The 22,728-nt window shown below is 43.6% G+C and overlaps 1 protein-coding gene across 12 annotated transcripts in view; it reads right to left on the bottom strand.

The window, feature by feature from the left end:
* ptprt (protein tyrosine phosphatase receptor type T) overlaps positions 1-22,728 on the bottom strand; it is a 320,800-nt gene that overhangs the window by 221,086 nt on the left and 76,986 nt on the right. For all 12 annotated transcript variants that reach the window (XM_070992933.1, XM_070992915.1, XM_070992925.1 and 9 more), the window contains exons 3-7: positions 8,907-9,067; positions 7,917-8,027; positions 4,427-4,508; positions 3,049-3,164; positions 1,660-1,834 (exon numbers count right to left, since the gene is read on the bottom strand). In XM_070992933.1, the coding sequence (XP_070849034.1) occupies positions 1,660-1,834; positions 3,049-3,164; positions 4,427-4,508; positions 7,917-8,027; positions 8,907-9,067 (645 nt within the window). The remainder of the gene's footprint in view (positions 1-1,659; positions 1,835-3,048; positions 3,165-4,426; positions 4,509-7,916; positions 8,028-8,906; positions 9,068-22,728) is intronic.

A 22,728-nucleotide genomic window follows, 5' to 3' on the forward strand; every position in this document is an offset into this window, starting at 1 on the left:
GATATGTTAAGTGATACACTTACAGAACAGCTAAAACATTAGCATACAGTAGTTCAGGATCAGCTCGAACCCTTTAGCGTACACTGTTCTGAGAAATGGGAGGCTCAGGCTAGCCTTAGCAAACACTATGATGACCTGTAGTGGGCTCTTTGCACTTTAGTAGGAATATGCACATTTAGTAACAATTTAGCATAAGACAATTCAATGTCGAGAGAAGTTTAAGTTGAAAGAAAAACTTTTTTCATCCTCAGTCCACAAACTGAAAGTGGGAAAACACAGAGTGCAAAGGGAGACCAGGAGAAGTAAAGGAATGTAATTATGTCTGACAACAACAGATCGCTGAGATGTTATAATTCAATCAAAGGCCGTGCAACAACATTATCCAACCTCCTCAGTACATCAAAATCCTTCTCAGCAGGACAGCAGGCCTACTGTATTTCCTGTTGTTCACATGAACCGCGGGGTGGAGAGTGGGATGGCAAATCACAGACAGTCCCTCATATTTCTGCCCTGTGTTGGAGCTGAGTGCCGATCGCATTAGAGGATTTGAACGTCCTCAGCGAGGGGATTTGTCGAGCAGCACAGATGAACGCAAGAGGGACGGAGGAAACGAGGTGATCGGAGCCGAGAGGAAAACACAGAAACAGAGAAAAGAAAGAATGAGCAGGGAAGAGAGAGGAGGGACAAAGAGTTTAATATAGCTTAATCGCTGCTTTTGATTAGCAGTCAAATTACTGCATGTTTCAAGCACTCACATTCAAAGCTGCCATTACGTTTTAGCTTTAGTTTCCCAGTGAGATAAACCGTTTTTCATTAGCGTTTGCTCACATCATGTATTCTCTGCTTGTTCGTGCACTTTAGTAAAACTGTACAGTACTTACTGTGTGAAATATTTATGTCCTACACTGTGTTTCTTTAGAGCTAGCCCATTACATCACATTGAAAATTGATTACTGGTGTAACATGTTATACATATTTCTCTTTGGCGTATTTGGAGTCTTGAGTAGAATTTAAAATAGGGCTCTGTGGGTTGAACGAGTGCTTGTCCACACACCAAGACACGCATATTAAAAGAGAGGCTGGAAGGGTTCATGAGGGTGTAAGAGGAAAAACACTCCATCATCCCACCTGTACCTGTGTCACCACTGAACTACCGCTGCACTCGTCCTTTGTCCCAATCAAGAGGAAATGTTTCGGAAATTCTAACTTTGTGCCATTCAGACAAAATTACCACCTTATAATTAGGTGACTGGGAGCATGTGAAGCCTCTAAAAATATAATAAGTGTTTCCAGCATTCAAAGAAATAAACAAAGTGTGGGTATCTATTTCAAACCCTGAGAGAAAGGAAGGGAACATGAGCCGCAGGGGACAGGGGAGGAAAATGAACTGCAAGACTGACGGAGACAGACAAAAACGGAGTGAAAGAGGGCTCATTGTGAGTTCTAGTCACTACTCAGAAGTCTGTTCAGTATTCAATCCTCAGCATTCTCGCAGCACTAATGAGCAACAGCCAAACACACACACTCAACTACACAAGCGCAACCCAGGCTTGTTTCTCTACATTAAAGAAGTACCATTTCACAGCTTCCACACTGATCACATTTGTCAAGCGCTGCTCTTTATACTTCATGTGAGACTGGATAAACAGCAGAGCGTACCTTTAACAATGAGGTCGGCGTAGTTGGACACCCCGGACCCGCCGTCTGATCGGATGACGCAGCGGTAGCGGCTGGTGCTGCGCTGGGACGTGTCGCCGACGCTGACGGTAGCTGAGAAACGGCGGTGGTTCACGACTCTGGTCACCATCAACGCCGTGTCCTTACCGTTCCACTGCTGCGTGATGCATGAGACAGATGAGAAAATGTTGGCAAAAGCCTTGTTCTGACTGATGATGGCTGCTTCCTCAGTCAACTGAACAGAGCCTGACTTTTTCAGCTCTAATGTATTTAGAGATGCATCAGAAGAAGAGAAGAGAGAAGACTAGAGTTGTGGCCCTTTAAACTGGTAATACAACAATTTAGTATCACACGTCAATAAAGCTCTGGACTCAAAGGAACAGATTACAGAAAAGAGTTATTGAAAGTGCAACACAGGACGGAGCCGATCGGACATTAAAGGAAAGTGTGCTGCTGCCACTTTCTGCTTTGCATGCGATCCCCACATCTCCTGATCCAGTCTCCTCTGGCCGCTGAGATATTATCTGCCAGTTTGGAGGAACATGCTTTGACCTACAGTCAGGAGGATCACTGCTGCTCAGCGGTCATGTGCAGGGAAAACATGCAAGTTTCCCATGTACATGAATTGAAACGAGAATTAGCACAAAGGAATGGATGCACGCACGCACGCACGCACACACACACACACACACACACGCACATCATCTGCACAGAGATGGAGTCATTGGTGCAAAGCAGAACAAGAACTTTTAATCAATCCTGAGACAGAGCAGGACATGCTGAGAATCACTGCCACGGTGTACTTTCCTTTATTTTTTGAATAAAATGGTATAAATAATTCATAACTATTTGCTACATTGGCCTTTTCTATAATATATATTATTTATTACAGAATCAATGGATACATTCTTACCCTGCTTGTTTCTGATTGGCTGGGTCCATGCAAATCATACATCAGCCTCACATACAGCTCTAGTTAAGGGTTTAATCACTGTTTGGCACTTTTGGCATTCTTTTCCAATGTCTCACTGCATACTTTGACATATTTGGACACCTTGAAGTGCATTAATGCTTAAAAAAATGTGTGTAAACCTACAATAATAATAAATTTTTCTATTGCATTAAGTACAGCTTACTAGACTGTCTGATAGATATACAAGCTACTAGACTGGGATGTGCCACAGTGCAGCATTAAATCAACAGAAAAAGAAAATACACTGAAAATCCGCCACTGAAACATAATTGCTCGTCAGTTATCACAGTTTTACAGTATCCGAACATTCAGGGCATTCTGACCTCCCTTTCTAAAAGTCCTGCTCGTACGCTGCTGATATCATTCACGCTCATATTTACTGATAAGAGGGTACGAACCTGTAGCCAGAGTTTATCATGCTGAGACCATTTCCCTCCAGCGGTACACTGGAACGTAGCGTTCTGACCAACGTTCACCTCCACATTCTGCAGACGCAGGAAGTGCGGCGCTTTACCTACAGCAGACAGAAAGCAGACACTGTGTCAACATTAGGTAGAATATTCTGCAGTGATAAAAGTTCCACGATCGCATTTTAAAGCAGCTGGCAGGCTGTTGAAAGATGCCATCTTGTTATTAAAGACATGGTAGATTCACACTGGATTATAACAGCAGATGCCACGAGCAATGAGAAACAACAGTTGGAGGAACAACACAACGGGACTTAACATTGTTGTTTGGAGAGAGGCTGAGAAATTTATGTGATGGTACACAGCACATGAGCAGGCAGACAGTGAGACAGACTGCCAGACACTGGGTGACTTTGTCCTGGCATTGAAACCAGCCAGCGACTGGTTAATTTCATTTTGACTGTCTGCAGACAGAAATAAGCCTAACAGGGTATGCATCGATCATTTAACGATGATAATTGGCCCTGTCGCTGATGGTCAGGTTCAAATCACAAGGACTCAGATAAGAAGCTTGTTTTTGGGTAATCTTTCTTGTTTTGTACATTCTTCTTTCTCACTCCTCTTTTTACATAGATTCACATTTTTGTGTTCTTGTTTACTTTCTTTCTTCCTGCGTGAACCTCTACTCTACATCCTCTTGCTCTCCACCATTTACTCACCCACTTTGACTAATCTGATTAGTGACTGGCACAGATGAGCTACGTGCTCTGCGCCAGCCATTCAGAGGAAAAAAAGGGACTGAAAGAAAGATGTAAAAGTGTGTGTGCTGCTGAGTTGAGTGGGGATGTATGGGACATGTGGGGATATGGGGAAAAAAAGACAAAATAACAAGAAGAGAGAGAGGGAGGGGAAAATGCTCCAAAACAATCTATGAATTATCTATGAATAATAAAATAATGTTTTGTGTCATTCAAGAAAAGGTTGAACTGAACACACACAGCCAATAACCGGCAGTGAGAATGAGGGCGAGCACAGCTGAAGACACAGAGCGCTGTAAGCAGGCCACAGAGAGCTGCAGCGAGCGCGCCCGAGCTTTGTGAAGCAAAGTGTTTCTGTCAGATTTGAGTGATGAAGACCCTGAGTTTGGACCTTCTTCCTGGCTCCCTGCAATCTGTCTGCAAGGCTCACAATCTGTCCTTTACACAGCCTTAGTGTGTGTGTGTGAGTGAGAGGGAGATAGCTATAAAACAGATGATGCTCAGTGGGGCTACAGTGGTGCAGGGTCAACCATTATGAAACACACGCACGCGCATGCACGTACACGCACACACACATTCACACGAGCACACACACGCACACAGTCACTTACGGCAGGGGTGAGCCAGAACTCGTATGTCGTCGATGGCGATGAAACCTGGATGGCCTTGAACTGAAACTGCTTCAAATATTACCTGAGAGGGGAAAGAAAGAAAGAAAGAAAGAAAGAAAGAAAGAAAGAAAGAAAGAAAGAAAGAAAGAAAGAAAGACATTGAGCCACAGCTTTCTATACGAGTCTGAGGAAAAAAAAAAAAACAACTTTCTTTCTTCCAGACACTGCAACATCTTGATGCCCCTGCAAAGTTCATATGGAAACCCCAGGGGAATTTTGCGCTGAAAGTCAGCAACTCTTCCTTTCTTTATTTAATCCCTTCATCCTTCTGTCTCCATCCTTATGCCAGCCACATATGCTGCGCCTCCTCCTGCTTCCTCTCATCTTTTCTCTCTCATCCTCTTGTTCATCCTCTCCTTTCTCTCTCTTGTGTTTTTCTATCACGCCTCCTCCTCTCTGCTCTTCCCTCTCCCTCCATCCTCAATCCCTCCCTCTCTTTTCTCTCAGTTTCCTCTCAACAACCTCTCTCCTTCTCCTCCTCTGTATATTTTCTCTCTCTCCACCAGCTCTTTTTCTACTCTTATTCTTTTGATTGCTCTTTTGTGTCTTCTCTCTCCATCACTCTACTCCTTTATTTCCTCTGTTATAACATTTTCTCTCCCCCAGACACACTCGCACTCACAGGGTGACAGGCAGTCAGCAGGGCTGTCAAGGGGCCATGCACTTCTGACCCACACATAGTCACACACACACACACACACACACACACACACACACACACACACACACACACACACACACACACACACACACACACACCTCTGTGCTGTACTTGTCAGGATCCTCAGCAGTATAAGCTGCGACTCAGTCTGAATACTAAAGACGTCTGGGAAGACTTTACTCTCTTCCTTTCCTTCAAAAAATACCCCCCCTCTCTGGTATGCATGTCAAGGGAAGACACTGGTAGAGTATTTTTTCTTGTTGTTGTTGTTGTTGTTGTTATGACAGGTCTTTGTGTGCAAAATTCAGATTTTTCTCTCCCTTCACATTCATTTTAGAAAGTAATCTGCTGAATATATCTATTAGAATTCTTATAAACATACATTCATGCTGATTTTTGAAGTGAATGTAGATTTTTCACGACTCTCTGCTCTTTTTTTAGCTTCATGTTTAACACTTGTTGGTACACGTTTGCGACCTTGACGAAAAGTCAGAAATGCTGATGATAATCTGTGAACTTTCTAACTTTAGGCTGGCTGCTTAACTCGCCGTTCTGCAAGTTTTTCTTATCAAATTAACACACAGTCTTGGCAGTTGTTTGTCCAGTGGGTATAAAAATCCCATCTTGCAGTTCAGACTGTGTTTACATGGCCACAGACCAGAACTGTATCAAATTAAGAAAAACATTGTTTTATCTAAAGTTGAAATTTGCTCTACTTTCAGTTTGAGTCAGTGGGCGATCTGAGGGGGCTGCCATCCGCCTCGTTAGCAAAATGACCAAAACTTGTTAACCTGCCACCTGCCCCTCTCCATCCCCTCGTAGCAGAGCGGTTGTTTAGTTGGTCGGCTCTGCCTGACTCACTGATCCTTTGACTGAAGCTTTGTTAGACTCACTGTGCTGCTCACTGATAAATCCAGGCCGCTGTCCGTGGTGCTGAAGTAGCAGACAGATTTGTGATTGCGCCTTTTGACCCAACCCACAAGGGGCACCACAGATGCCAAAAATGTGTACCTCAAAACCCAGCGCACATAATTCAGCATATTATGTGTACATGTTCTGGGGTTCAATCTTAAGTGGCCGTGGTCTGTCACATATTTGCTCATCACTCAAGATGCCTTGGAGCGATCCTGACTGAACTCAGTGGAGATATCTTGTGCTACCTCCTGAACATGTCCACCTCCATGAAGGAGGGACAAACGGTGGAGCTTTGCGGCTGCGATGATGAAACTCGTGTGTGATTGGACAGCTGACGTGCCTTTGCTCACCTCTGCGAAGCCTGAAACCTGCTCGTGGCTGCTCGCGGCTTTAATTTTGGCCGATTGAGTTGCTTCTTTCTGTTGACCTTGAATCCTGAATTGCTGCTTGTGGCTTTATTATGAGTATATTTTTGTCCTTTTTAGAACAGAAAGCATCATTTCTCCATGGGAGATGACTCCTCATTATGGAGGGAAACACACAGATTAAATGAACTTTGGTTACCTTTGTGCTTCAGATCTGTGTGCGCGCCACATGGGTGCCTTAATTCATGGAACACAGCTCAGTCATTAGCTAAACACAGTCCCTTTTGTACTACCTCAATAAAACAACACAGCGGTGTATGTCTCTGCATCTTAAACAGACTGATATTCACACACACCCACACACAAGACAAACAGAGAGTCATTACACGGCAGCAGTTTTGTGTTACGATGTTAAAGGAACACACTGAGGGAGGCAGGCCTGTTGGTCATCTTACTGCCTGTTAAGTGATGAAACTCAATCCACAGCTCCAACCAATGGTCAAACATGAGTTTAGGCTATACTGAACCACGAACATGTTAGTTTTTTAGGGTTTTGCCAGCCTGATTTTGTTGACTTGACATTTTTTTATTTTCTTTGCACAGAGGACAATACCTCAACATTAGGCTTATCTCCACATTTCAGCATAAATATCTGTCCATAAACGTTACAGAGAGTGTAAAAGACACAGGTTGCATGGCTTTAGTTAACAAAGACACTGTCTTTAACACGCACACGTCTCCTTCATGTGAAATCCAGGTTTTGTCAGAGCGTTAATTTGAAATTTTAGGCCCATTGAAGTTTAAACGTTGAATACACTAAAAAGGTAGCTGACAGACAGATCATCAGGACTAAGCTGAATAATCTCACTTTATTCATTCTGGCCCCAGTGGCCTTCTTTAGCGCAGCTCTGACGAAGCAAATCAAACTTTTTAGACATTTTCACACGTCACAGCGGGAAAATCATGCATGCAATTGATGACCTTAATAAAAGCAACCTTCCAGTTGAGTGATCCAGTTCCAGAGTCCCAGTAATGTGCATGACTTACTGGGCCACTTAATGGCACAAAGTGATCATTCATTAATGTTATTACTAACACTGCAAACTGTCTGCCATGAAAATTGTCAATTTTCCAAAAATCGAATTCATTCTACCTTTCACACGTGCAGCTACTGCACCGCCTCGTGCCAAATGTTCATGTCCATAAATTAAAGCAAATATTCAACTCTGGGGGGACACAATTAAAAAGTCAAACAGCCTCCGCAGGACGATTGAAGTGTCAAATATTGACCATCTGCCTGACACATTATGGAGTGTAAATCTAGATCTCAGACACATTAAAAGAAGAGTTTAATCAGACAGCTCTGTTAGAAAAAGTTTGCTTAATCATTTCTCTGTGTCACTTATTTAGCATGTAATGAATGAATGTTCGTGTGTGTGTGTGTGTGTGTGTGTGTGTGTGTGTGTGTGTGCGCGCGTGCGTGTGCTACCTGGTAGGAGTTCGGCCAGAATGTGGAAATGGCCAGCTCAGCCTTCACCCAGCCTTCAGTAACAGTGTCAGAGGCGTTCCACACTGGGTTACCCTGAGCGCCTCCGTTCACCTGCAGGAAGATGGAAAGAAATACAGGGATCAGGTAACCTGCAGGTTTCCGGAGTTAAAACTGGAGAGTTTGAAGGAAAAACTAAAGTAAATGTAGGATTTTTAATATCTAACCCATCTAACTCTTATTTATCAGTTAATTGATTAGTCCATTACTTCATGCCTCACATTCAATTTGTTGACTCTTCATCATGTCTCACCCATCTCTGAATTCCCTCGGTCTCCAGCTCACCAGTCTGTCCTTTCAACCCTCCATCCTCCACCCTCAGCTCCCTTCTGAGCTTCTCAGCTCCGTATTCTACCCATCTGTCCGTCAGTGTCTTCAGACCACGATATAAAACATTCACTAGACCTGCCTCTGCTCGACAACACAGAGAATCTATCAGTGCACCCGTCCATGCACAAGCTCTGGTTCCTATCCCTAATGTTTTAATAATGCCATCGTTTCTTATTCTTGACATGCCCTTCTGTCCAAATAAACAATAAATTAGAAGTCGTCTGATTTAAAATTTTCTTTATGAAAACACACAAACACACTGATAACCATACCACCAAATGCAGTACACTGCAGCTAACTTTATCCTTACTGAGAGGGACTGGATGAGGTCTGTCTTTACCTGCTTTACCTTTTATTAGTGATTCTCTCACTCTCTCCCTCGCTCACACACACACACACACACACACACACACACACACACACACACACACACACACCTATATAAACATTCACTGCCGCAGGGCTAACTTCATCCTTCCTTGACAGAGAACAGAGGTTTGTTTGTTTGTTTGCCTGTTCAGTCTATCATCCCCTTCATCTGTCAATCCCTGTCAGTCACTCCCTCACACACACTCTCTCTCACACACATACACACACACACACCTTGATATAGACGTTGAGCGTGCCCGGGCTGGCTCCGTCCCGGCTGGACAGGGAGTACAGGAAGTCGATGCAGTGGGTGTCGTTCTCCTTCAGGGTGGGCATGTAAAGGTGAGCCTTTTGTCCCGACGCCCGGCCAGACGCGTTCACCACCATGAAGGAACCTACGGCCACAGAGACAGTAAGAGAGAGGCCAGAGACAGTTAAAGTAACCGTGCTAACAGATACAATTCATAAAATGATATGAGTTCAGCATTAATCCCCAATGCTTTACATTTGGTTTCAGTGGCTTCCATTCAAGTAAAGTCCCAGACGACTCTAAAGCCACAGTCACGTGGTATCACAGCGAGGTGATATCATCCAAATCTCCAAACAGCCTGCATGCTCATAGATTTTCAGCTGCACACAAATGTCCTTGTGAAGACTTGCAGACACGAGCATGTGCTGAAGTCAGTGTTATTCATACTCTTGGGACTACACGGACACGGTGAGTTTATACAGTAGAACGGATCGTGTGGTTGCACGCGCGAGTAAAGAAAGCAGTTTTGTCCATTTTTGTTCCAATTACAAACTCGAAATACTTTTCTTTTGCATAAATATGATCTCACTCTGGGATCAGTTGCATGTCGTCTCCTTCTCTTCATATGTTGATCAGCAGGTGGCAACACTTGTCAGACTTGCTTCATTTCTTTTTTTTTTTTTTTTTTTTGAGGCAGATCAAAAGGTCAGATCAGTTTCCACGCCATCATTTCTTTCAGCATCTTCCTGATTCGCAAATGTTTCTCTCATCTTCCCACCGTGGCAGACATCTGCTGCAAATAGCTCCAGTCATTCAGAGTACTTGTGCGCTGCAGATATGGTCGACCAGGTTTGTCCGCCGTTCGGCTGACGCTTGATGCAGCAAAAAAAGCAAAAACACTTGAAGCTCTTTAATTCACTGCAGCCGTAGATCAACGTCTTAATGTATCCACACCCTGAGGGTTCTGAGCCACAACGTAAAACACATTTTCTCTGTCGACTCGCAGTTTAAGTGTGTTTTAGTCTCTGCTTTATGGCACAGGATGGAGCTTTTATGGGTCGGCCGACTCCATTTGGCTGACTGCCATCAGCCGGACTGAGAGTTAGAAGTGACTGGGAGACTATTTGGCGAGAGAGTGGGAGAGGAGAGATACTGAATCAAGCAGGTGTGACTGCTGGCTTCTAACAGTGTCTGTGTTTGCATATGCACTCTATTGCATAGGTGTGAAAGTGTACTGAATTAATGCAGAAAGTCCTCTGTAAGGTTTTTATCTCTTTTTTTAATGGTGCTGGGACTGTAAATGCATATAATCGCTGCATTGATAATCAACATCCCATCCTGTGTGTTGATTCAGAATATAAAACCATAGATTTGCTGTTAATTTTCCACAATGTTACAGAATTTCCAGAAGCACGATGCTCCTCCTAAATTCAGCACTGTGCCACAATTATATTTGTATATGTACAATCTATAGAATAAAAAAGAAAAGTCAAGTAAAAGTAGAATAAAATACACACATTTGTTTCATCTGTTCACTCAATGACTGATGGCATCGCCACAGACTGTGTCCTGGATGTGATGGCATTTTGATTCTAAAGGCCAGTGCAGTGACTTTTGGAGAGGGAGGAATGGACAGAAGGAGCAAACTTTGAGCCACAAACACGTACAAACAGAGCTGGACATCCATTTCCTGGAGGCTTTCTATAACCTCAACACAACCCTGAATGTAACCTTCACCCAAAAAAAGTCTGAAGTTCATACCCACAGTAACACCAAAGGCAACGTGACCTTCTCTACGTTGGTCCGGATCAAAGGCTGGTTTGTGTTAGTGCAGTAAGAACTGGACCTTCACCTCCTCTATCCTTCAAAACCTGAATCTCTATGGTATCGCTACACTCCAGTTTTGTGCATGTGCGCGCGCACACACACACACACACACACACACACACACACACACACACACACACACACACACACACACACACACACACACACACACACACACACACACACACACACACACACACTGTGTCCAGTTTTTCTTGTGTTTTTTCTGTGTGAGTATGTGCTTTTTCAGACTTTGGCTTGGGAACGACCTTTAACCTTTCTCTAGCGCAGCACCCATTCGCAGCTTGCCTGGTCAGAACGGGCCGATTGCTTCGTGTTGCTCCTTCTGGTTTTCTCATTATCGACGTGCAGAGCCAGCGAACCCCTGCAGGTCTAGCTCAATCGTTTTAGACGTATGCACGTGAAACCAATGTTTTTTACTTTGTTAACGACACAGAAATATTACAATACGCAACCAGTTTCAGACAGTTTATTGAGGTGTTCCCAAAACATGAGATACACCTAAATTATTAATAATAATAATTATCATTGTTGTTATTTCTGCTTCTGTGTTGACGGACATTTAATTGACTGAATGTAGGCCAAAGACACACGGCATGTTTGCTGTATTAAAAATGTTATTGTAGACTGCTGTTATCAGCAAAGACAGAGATGCTAAAAGAAAAGCCCTGCCATTGAAATCTAACGTGTTTTCCATCCAGCCGTGACAGAGAATGAATGAAATCTCTTCCCATTGTATCCCGTCACAAAGGATAGGCTGACATTATTCACTGAAGGTAACTAGCTAACATTAGCTTAATAACAAGTCAATCACTGCGTCCTGTATCAAAATGTTGACATTAAAACTGTAATTACTGGATGTTTAGATGGACCAGCGCTGTTGAGAGAGGGTTCGGGTTAACTCCAGGTGAAATACGGTCACCAGCTGTCGTTTAAACTGGTGCATGCGCAGGTCTAAAAGCTGTGGAGGCTCTCCGGCTCTGCAGGGCGATGGCTCTCAGCTTCCTCGAGAGCTGCTCGTTCACACTGAGCACTACACCTCGGCAATATACCCACACAGTCACACACTCACACTCTCTCACACACACACACACACACACACACACACACACACACACACACACACACACACACACATACGCTGTATATTTTATACACATACAGGTGTCGAAAAGAGATTTCATCCATCACTTCTACCTCTGCTAAATTGGACTAATCCACAGCAGCACTGTGTGTGTGTGTGTGTGTGTGTGTGTGTGTGTGTGTGTGTGTGTGTGTGTGTGTGTGTGTGTGTGTGTGTGTGTGTGTGTGTGTGTGCAAGTGTATTGTATAAGCGTGTCTGTGTGTATTGATATTGTTGAAGTTATATTACTGTGCGGTTGGCCGGCAGAGGAGAAGCATGTCTCATTATGGAAGTGAAATGATGTTCTGTGTGTGTTTACGTGTGTGTGTGTGTGTGTGTGTGTGTGTGTGTGTGTGTGTACAGGTGTGTGTGTGTGTGTGTGTTAAAGTAATCTGGCCCGGGTCTCTAACCAGGTCTTTCCACAGTGAACCCAGCCTGATTACATTTCTTATTCACACCTACATGTACACGCATGCTCACCCCCGTGTGTGTGTATGCGCACACACACGCACAGCCGCACATGCACGAGTCCATCTATTGTGTGTCCTTTGCGGCTCTGTGAAGCATTCTGTGAAAGGATTTGTTTCATTTAAAACTCCTTCTTTAAATAATGTTGACTTGAGTCAACTCCACATGCGGACGATAAATGTGATGTTTGTTATCCTCAGACTCTTCTCACCATGACAACTGTCTCTGTGGCGGAGGCAGAGGTGTTACAATGCTCACACAAACAAAAAGAATAACATGCACGCACACACATTCACACACATACCAAAGGCGCACTTACTTACACATGCAAAACACACACACGCACTTCAAAATATAACTGTCACAAAGATCCATTTCCATATGATGCAATATCACTCACACATGCCTTCATTCAGTCACACAGTCTCACACACAATATGACCACACACACACACACACACACACACACACACACACACACAATAACAAATACACACAACACTCATTTCACACTTTGTTTCCCAGCTGTGAGGTCAGAGAGGTGCAATCTGTTAACGTGAGAAAAACTGATGAATCTGTCTTCCATGTCAACACACACACACACACACACACACACACACACACACACACACACACACACACACACACACACACACACACACACACACACACCCTTCAGCGCACACACATATCAAAATAAATGGGTCAACTCAGTGCAACAAACGTTCCAGCACACACTGCCACACGAGACCAGCTGTTTTCACAACTGTTGAGAATTTGAGATTTTGTTTTTTCCAAACCCGTCAACAACAAAAAGCAGCCGAGGCCTCGACTGTGTCTTTCAGCCGCTGAAGTGTCTTTGGGCAAAATATTTAACCCCCAGCTGCTGCAGTGCATCTGTACAGGAGCGATTATCAGTTTAAAGTAGTATTCAGCCCGTGTGTATACTGAGCGAGTTCAAAATACAGTTTGTGTCTCGCGCTGAAAAGAAGGTTCACACCTACAGACTCGTCACTAAGAAGTGCTGAAATACTATTTTCATACACAGGGATTAGCTAAATTCACACACACACACAAACAAAAACTGGAAACTTCATCAAAGTTCCAAACAATTCACTGCAGTAAAGATATTAAGTCCACAACATGACAGTAATCCACAGAAAGCTGTTTTCTCCTTTCCAAATGACAGCCTATGTGCTTGTCTTTTGCTTTTTTTTACTGTTTTTGCATTAAAATTTTTTTAAACTTACGCACTTAAGTGTTAGCAGAGTGTGTGGTATAAATGTTTTGTAGCACTCACACTGTGACAGAAGTTTGTTTCTCAGGTGTGCGTGCGTGCGTGCGTGCGTGCGTGCGTGCGTGCGTGCGTGCGCGCGTGCGTGCGCGAGAGAGAGAAAGAAGGAAATGAGAAAACCTGGTTAACAGTGGGGTTTTCTCAGATCAATACAAAGGTGGGTCACACAGATCAATAGTAATACAGGCTGGCCAGTTAACACACAACACACACTCACTCGCTCGCCCACACACACACACACACACACACACACACATGTGCGCACACACACACAAAATACACTGCAAACTACAGCTCATCATGTGCAGGAACACACACACACACACCTGCACACAAATGTTTAAATCAAACAGTGACTTCATGATAACTTTGCGTCTTGCTGGTGTTGTAAGTAAACATATTCTTTGAATGTTTTATTCAGCACAGTTTAGCTCAGGTTAAAGTTTAAAGGCACGGACGCATCATTTTAAAATGAATTGTGGTGTTTTGGTGCAGTGACATGAAATAAACAAGGTGTGGTTTCATCCCTGCTGAGAAAAACTGAACCGCACTTCCTGAAAGTTCTTTTCAATGCTTTGGTCAAAGTTTCGCTCTTTGCTCTAAATGAGGGAGATAAATATTGCACGCTGGAAGTCATTCTCCATCAGCCTTTCACAGTGTCAGTCTGAGCTTCTCGTCCTCTGTCTGGGCTGTCTTTTAAAGCAATACAGCAGATTTCCAACCAGACTGAAGGTCTTTCATCTGTGGTCTAATGTGAAAAGTCTCAAGATGAGTCTGTAAAGATTTATCCACGCTGGAGTGTTTAATGTTGCACTTGAACACATAAAGAGCCAGTGGATAATATTTGAATGCATGTTTGGCTTGATGCAACTATGTACAGCATTGATGTGACATCCAAGAAGTGCCTGTGAAGAATCAAAGGGGGGGGGGGGGGTTACTGAGTCCCTTTACAGGAGCTGAAAAATGGTTATGAAAGCGTGGGACGCTGGTTAAAGACAATGAGGTATCACACACATGCACACACATCACCCCAAATTCCTACTTAAGATGGTTTGGGGACGTGTTAGCTGTCATTTCTGTTCTGTTAGCAGCTGCAGGTTGCTTTGTACGTTCCACACAGTTTATTTCCATCTTCCTTTCTCCAATGAGTAAGAAAAACAGGGAATAATGAAAGGAAGGAAAGGGAAGTAAGAGAGGAAGGATGAAAGCAAAGGAGGAAAGGAAGCAGGGAATGAGAAGGAGACAGGAAAGGAGGGAAGGAAGGCGGAAAGAAACGATACAGGAGCATCAGCTGTGGTGAGCTGGATGGCAAAATCCACTGTTGTTGGGTAAAATGACTCATCTTCATCATCTCTGTCATCTTCATCATCATTATTAAAGGCAATGCAAGGGGAATCACTGGAGTCAGACACACAAACATCACATTGGTCCTCGGCCCATTTCACACATTTAGTACACAGAATTCCCCCGAGGTCACACACACACTCACTCACTCACACACACACACACACACACACACACACACACACACACACACACACTGGAACCCATATGTTCAGTGTCCTGAATGGGTAATGGCCCTGCGTCATCATTATCATCATCATCACACACACAAACATAAGCGGAGATGCCGTTTAATCAAAGCTGCAGGATTGTATACAGGTGCATGAGCTCATACCAACCAGAGCAGTTTCTAATCGTCCTCTTCATGCCCTGATTGCTGCTGCTCGTTTGGTTTCCTGCCAACACTCATTCATTTCCCTTCCTTTCCACAACTATCCACCCATCCATCATTTGTTCGTATGTCTCTCTACTTACCTACATGCCCATCAGTCCATCCATCCATCCATCTATCCATCCATCCATCCGTCTGTCTGTCTGCTGGATCTGTCTCTCTTTAACGTTCCTGTTCCTGCACCTGTCATCATTTCCTCATTCATATTCATTGATTGTTATTGTTTTCATATGTATTTCTGTCATGTAAGCGCGCCTCTGCCTTTTATATCTGCTATTGGAAACATATCATTTGCATTGTATACGCATGTCCGGATGAATGCAGAAACCAGGTTAATGGTACAATCTGCCTCGCTGAACACAGCTGGAGATCAGATCCCTGAACAGCTCATCTCCTGTTCTCCTTTTCTGTTCCACATGCTCATCACTCCGTTCCTTTGTTTCCTCAGCAGTGGAAAAGTCTGACTGCTTAGTTGTTTTAACGGCATTAAAAAAAAAAACCCTTTATGAGTTTATGTGTGACGACACATAACATAAGATGGATAAGATGTACGTAGTTGTGCAAAGAGTAGGTTTGTGATGCTGCGATGTGAAGCAGCGTCCACACAGCGCTGCATTGAATGATGCTGGAGTTAAATAGTCTGACAGCCGCTGGAATGAAGGACTGTCCTCCTGTCTTTTCTTTATCTGTCCTCGTCCCTACCATCTATCTATCAGAGCTACCTCTCTATGCGTATTTGTACATATATTTGCAGAATATATTTCTATAAGGGTGTAGAAAGACATTGTTATATATGTACTAAATATGCTTTTGAATGTAATTTCTTGAATTTCTTCTTTCATTTTGAGTATTTCATGCCCTGTTTTGCTGCTGTGTTTCATTCTCTCTCTCTCTCTTCGCTCTCGCTCTCTTTTAGCCTTGTAGTAATCTGATAAGTGACAAATCAATAACTGAAGTACCATTATCGGGGCAATGGGCGAAACCATAAATGCAAACAACTCATCAGCCTGAATGAGAGCATGTGCCGCGAGCTCTCGCTCCCTCTGTTTAACCGCCTCCACCCTCCTTTCTTTCCCCTCCATCCCCGTCTGTCCCTTTTTTTAAAAATCCATTTACAATCCATCCTTCTTCCTCCCCACTGTCTTCTCTGCTTCCTGTCTTTCTGTCTCTCTCCATCATCAGTGGCATGTAAACACAGACACCTCGCCATTAGAGTGAAATTTACTTTCAATGTGAGTCGAAAGAAAAAAGCTTTTAAAGCATCAAAATCTAATTCATTTACTCCTGTTACAGCAAATGGAGCAGGTGGCGTGTCCACGTGTGTGCGTGTGTGCGTGCGTGTGTGTGTGTGAGACATGTATTAGTCATGTTATGAGGACATAAATCTGTTTACACAGTCACATTGTGGGTACTCGTCTTCTTTATGGGGACAAAAGGCAAGTCTCCAGAACGTAAATTTAATGGTGAAGACTTGAGTTAAGGTTAAGATAAGGGTTAGGCAAGCAGTGGTAATGGTAAGTCTCCAGGAAATGACTCTAAGTCTATGTAATGCACCCAAAAGTGATGGAAACACGGCTGTGTGGATGTGTGTTCGTGCATGCGTGGGGAATTTTGTCACTCTCCACACACCTCGTAAATAGCTCCCGTAATGCTTTCACATTGGTTTACATTGTGACTGCCTGCGTCTCTTCATTTGTACAAAGCACAAAAGCCAAAGTCTGACACTTTGCCAATGCCTGGGGGCAAAAGGGAATTTGGGAGGCAAATAAAAGAAAGAAATCACAATGATGAAACAAATGTTGGCAACTTGGAGCTTAGTGGGACGATCAAAGCGCTAACACTCGGGGTTGAAGGTTCAGTTCCCACCCGGGCAGCCCACCTCAGGATGTTTTTCTTTAGGGGTTTGCATGAAAACATCCATAAACAAAGGTAAGATTATACATACACTCTTCATGCATAAAAATATAATATGTCTGCATCTTATCAAAGGAGATAAAATATGCTCAGCACCCTGACGAAGAACTTAAATAGGCTCCATGATAAACTTCTTACCAAACAATGCTGTTTCAGACATGAAAGCAGAAATAAGTGCAGACTAAATCAGCCTTTAAAAGATCAATTACACGCCCAGATTTTCTGTTGAAACACAACGTCGATGCAAGATATTCAGAGTGCGATGTGCTCAAATGGCTCCCTGGGGTCTCTGCTCAAAGCGTGCGGGTTTTTGGCTGTGTAGCTCTTAAATCTCTCTTTCATTCTCCTTATCGGCTGTTTTGTGTCTGTCGTGTTTTGGATTAAGACGTCCTCTGAGCTCTGAGCGAGGATCTGTTTCGCAGTTCTCGCAGCATCTAAGAGCTCGGTTTACATTTGTAATTTCGATGGGGTTTTTGAAACGCAGCGATGGAGATGTGACTTGATGGCGTAGCGAGACACTGTGTGTCCACATGTGGCCTGGAAACGTCTATCACGCAGCTCTTTTTTTTAACTTCATCTTACTGTTCTGTCATGTTTTCTTATACGCCAACTGTTCTTCTCTGTCTTTAAAAGGCTTGTTGTTCCTGCGTAAGTCAATAGTGACCAGAGCTCACACAATGGAGGCGAGCTTTCAGGCGCTGTAATATGAGACGGAACTAAAGTGCAAATCTACGCTCACTGCAGGCCAATCATGCATTAAGAATTAGCAAAGATGCAGGAAAATATACTAAAATATGAATCCTTAATGTGAACTATATGTTTTTGTTGGGGAGTAACAATAAAAAAATGCCTAAAATTTGTAAAAGATGCAAATCTACTCAAAGGTCTTATGAGCAGCACTGCAAACATCCTCCTTAAAAGGACTTGACTTGTTTTACTGTCTCCTATTAAGAGAAATCAGGTTTGTTTGAACAGCCCAACATCATGAACAGTACGGGCTTCACAGGCTCACAGACTCAGTGGTGACGCTCTCTGAGAAGACGAGTGAAACCTCCGGGTGGGCGCGCTGAGGATGTGGGGCGAAGTACGTAGCTGCATGATGCAGTGGAGCTGCTCATGTGCCACCAGTAACAAAGTGGTTGCACTGGGAAGCTCCCTGATGTGAACATGAAGCTGGATGTCGCTGAAAAACAAGCGTCACAGCTCGACTGAAATCCAAATGTTAATTAGGCTCACAGGTGGGTATGATGGCGCTGAGGAGGGGATATGTTGTAACCACAGAGGTTTGTTATGAATGAGTTAAGAGACCCTGAAGTGAAACTATCTGGATCAGATACAGGAGCATGTTGCTGGCTGGCTGTTCCATCTGAAGCACCTCAGCACTTTCACACAGACTCACATCAGCATATTGAACAGGTGATTCTCTTAATTAATAAACTGGCTAGTCAATAATCAGCGAGACTTAGCTTCTCGATTAAGGACCTTTCAGTCAACCACAAGGGGAATAAAATGCATCCTGACACAACTGGAAATGACTGCAATCTGGATGTAATCTGCAGGATTATCCTTTCTAAGAGGCTTCTAAAACCAACACAAATGAGTATTACAAAATACATTCCCAATCCAGCATTGACAGAAAACTCTCACGACTAATTTTGGAAGGCAGTAACAAATGATTTCACCCGTTTCATCATTCAGGTTGGAGGAATAGTCATATATGTGGATATATATATGTGTACACCTGCACACTCATCTGTATTCACACTATGGAGCCTGCTCATTGAGCTTTGTGCTGTTAAATAAAGAAGAAATGGATAGGTGACACACACACACACACACACACACACACACACACACACACACACACACACACGCGCCCGCAGGCCATCGTGAAGCTGCTATAATCCTGACCTAATAAGGCGGTAAAGACAGGCAGATTGGCATTATTGATCAGGCCTTTAGGGAAAACCTCTCGGTTTCCTCATAGATAGGTAATCAGTAGTGAGCCTATATGTCACACCTACAGACGTGAACCCATACAGTAAATCCCTGTGCCAGATCTGACCCGTGGGAACTCTAAATCCCAAAAGCCCTTGCTGTGGGGGTCATGGGTGTGTTGACCTATAGGAGATCGAAGACCAAGCATGTGACTGCTGACACCAGAAACAATGGATGAGAGGTCGTCCTCTGTTTCGCTCTGCACCCGAGCGTTTCATCCATCGATGTGTGTGTCGGACGAAACAGCATGCAGCTAGCAGAACGTGTGTGTCTGAGGCGTCACGATGCATCAACGGGGAGAAAAGAAAGGAGAAGAAAGCGAGAGAGGAGAGAGTGATAGATGGAGGACAGAAAAAGAAGAGACCGCTTCAACTGTGAGAACACTAAAAAAATTGAAAGAGCAGCTAAAAGACAAAATGGATAAAAATGAAAGCTATCAAGGAGAAAGCGAACAATGAAAGAGGTGAAAGAAAAGGGAACATCTATTCTTGTTAAGCTGCTGATGTTTTTTCTCCCTCTGGAGTTTGTTCAGAGCTGCAATGAGCTGCTGTGTACAAGGCGCGCACACACACACACACACACACACACACACACACACACACACACACACACACACACACACACCTGCAACAACATCAACACGACTATTTGACTTCTTCAAACATTTGTAAAGCTGCGACTAATTCTTCATGAGCTCTTCGTTCACCTCAGTGTGATGTGATGTTTCTTGCTACAACGCTAACCTAAGAGGATGGACATACCACTTTACAGAGCACAGTGTTAAGCCCAGTGTTGTTTTAAAGGGTAATTCCGTGATTATCTTGGGTCTAATTTATTTGCACAGGATGTTTTATTTTGAAAATTCTCTGTGCTGTTCCTGCGTGGGACTTCCTGCCTGGCTCTCCATCTAAAACACGGCGTCCGAAAAGAGCTGCAGTGAATATGGCGGAGCTGCAGGCATCGCCTAAAACCGCCAAGATCATCAACAACAAATCCCGAATCTGCACCAAAGCAGAATTCATGCATCGCAGTTAAAACTCAGTTTGGCCTTTTCATAAAAGTTTCATAAAACAGCTGAAGTTCAGTGATATTTCCCTCTAATGAAGACGGTCTCGTGGGTCTTCAGCGTTGCTCAGTGTGTGCGTGGATTCTATCTGTGCATGTGACGAGTGTAAGGACGTGATCTTTGCCTGCATCTCTGGTGTCCAGAGATAATTACCAGTGGATACTGGTGTGCGTATGGAGTGAAATGGTAAACCTCAGCATCGCTCAAACAGGGGGCAGTGTGTGTGTGTGTGTGTGTCTGTGTGTGTGTCCACATATTCAGAAGGTAAGAGCCAGGTGTGTTTGACTTCACACATACTGGCTAACATTTAATGTGTAATTGTGTTTTACTACACACTACAACAGTCCGTCTGTCCCTGTGAGTGTGTGCAGGAGTGTGTGTGTTAGATGACTCTCAGGCAGTGTAAAGTGAACGTGAAAAATGGCAATAAAGTTTAATATTGTTCCCTGCAACACAGATTTATGGCACAGTGAATTAAACATCCGTTTCTCATTGGGACATTGATTTACAAACACACACACACACACACACACTCACACACACACACACTTTAGTGCGCACACACTTATACTTAAACACTGATTCACGTGCAGACATGTTTAAAGTGGCCTGCACATTAGCAGAGGTGCACACACAAGCTCACACCCGCGTAGACCCACAAACGACACACACGCTCACAAATTGATGATCAAAAATACACACACACGCACACACACAGAGTTATTCGGTTTCCATATATCACTGGGTTTACGACTGCTCTCCACTATTCCCTGATCTCCTCCCTGTTGCACTGAACCTGTGGGTAATTGGCTTTTTAATGACTTCTGCATTTCCACACATTTCCCATCTTGGTTATTTGCCTTCTCAAGCCTCATTTGAGAAGTCACACTGAGAGGGCGGTGGGGGGGTAGACAGGTAAGAGCGTACATGAAAAAGAATAGGAGAGGAAGAAAAAGTGGGAGAGACGTAGAAAGAAAAGACACCGCGCACACACACACACACACACACACACACACACACACAGCTGCTCAGACTGGGTCTCTGTGTGTTCTCATGCAAATTAGACATGCCGGATTACAAAGGCAAAAAGTAAGAAAAACAAATCCACGACTTCTGAAGGGAAAATGTTCGAAATGATACAATAAACAGCAAAGTGTAGAATAAATAGCGACGCAGCCTCGGCATGATCAGCCTGACGAATGAGGCAATTTCACCCAAAAACAATTCAAAGACACGGCGTCTGGGTGACGTCTGTCCACCGCGACCTTCACAAATATCATGACTGCTGTTTGTCTCATACGCAAAGCTCCATTATGATCATGACCTGAAATCTTCTTTAAGTCTTTGTGCTGAAACACTTTATCATTCACTTGAAGTAATATTTTTTTTAATTTAATAAGGCCTGTGTTGACATCCATGAAGGTTTGTTTTCTTTGATGCACCTGACAGATAAACAACAGAATGATTCATAATGTGTTTATTTTGCATTTGGTCTGATCAGTTAGCGTCTTAGTGCGGCTACATCTTTGGTGCTACATGCGTTTATTATGTGTGTATCTCCATGTGCACTGACCTACAGCAAAGTGTGCTTGTGCGCATTCGTTTGTCTTAATGTTGTGTGTGTCTCTCTGAGCGAGTGGCTTCACATATCTGCACGCATCTGTACATGCATTTTGCCTTCAAGCCACAAGCCGTGTTGGTTTGTACGCATGTGAGCAGCATAGCAAAAAGGGGTGTTTGAAAATCGGGCTTCAGACAAATGGAGGGAGAGAGAGACACCGATGACAGAGAGAGAGAGAGAGAGAGAGAGAGAGAGAGAGAGAGAGAGAGAGCGAGCCCCGGCACAGACAGCAGAGAAGTTCTTTGAAGTAACTTCGCTGCAGGTGTGTCAGCCAGTCAGCAGACTTTCAAGCTAAAAACAACAACTTCCATTCACTCCTGGCCCAGTCAATTGCACGTAAGCATTCAAAGGCTGTGTATTTTTAACCACCATGAACCATAAATGTATTAATAACGCAAAAAACTGCAATTCAAGGCTGCAACATCAAGAACGGTTGAGAAGTGCGAGTGAGGAGGCCTCCGGGTAATAAGCATTTTTCTGCCTTCCAGCCCCACAGAATAATAAGCCACTAGCATGCTAACAGGCGCTTTGCACGCCGTTACTAATTATTAGCATTATTAGTTTAGAATAACTTCAGCGGGCTGTTGGTGTTTACTGAACAGCTCATGCGTACTGAGTGAAGGGGCGCCATTCACAGTCACATATTCCATTTTGATTAGAAGGAAATTAAAGTAGGAAAGAAGTGTTGGCTCTTAATTGTTGATTAACATAGAAGTGCATGGCGTGTGAAGCATACATA

This window comes from Chaetodon trifascialis, chromosome 3 (assembly GCF_039877785.1).
Source record: "Chaetodon trifascialis isolate fChaTrf1 chromosome 3, fChaTrf1.hap1, whole genome shotgun sequence".
Lineage (NCBI taxonomy): Eukaryota > Metazoa > Chordata > Actinopteri > Chaetodontiformes > Chaetodontidae > Chaetodon > Chaetodon trifascialis.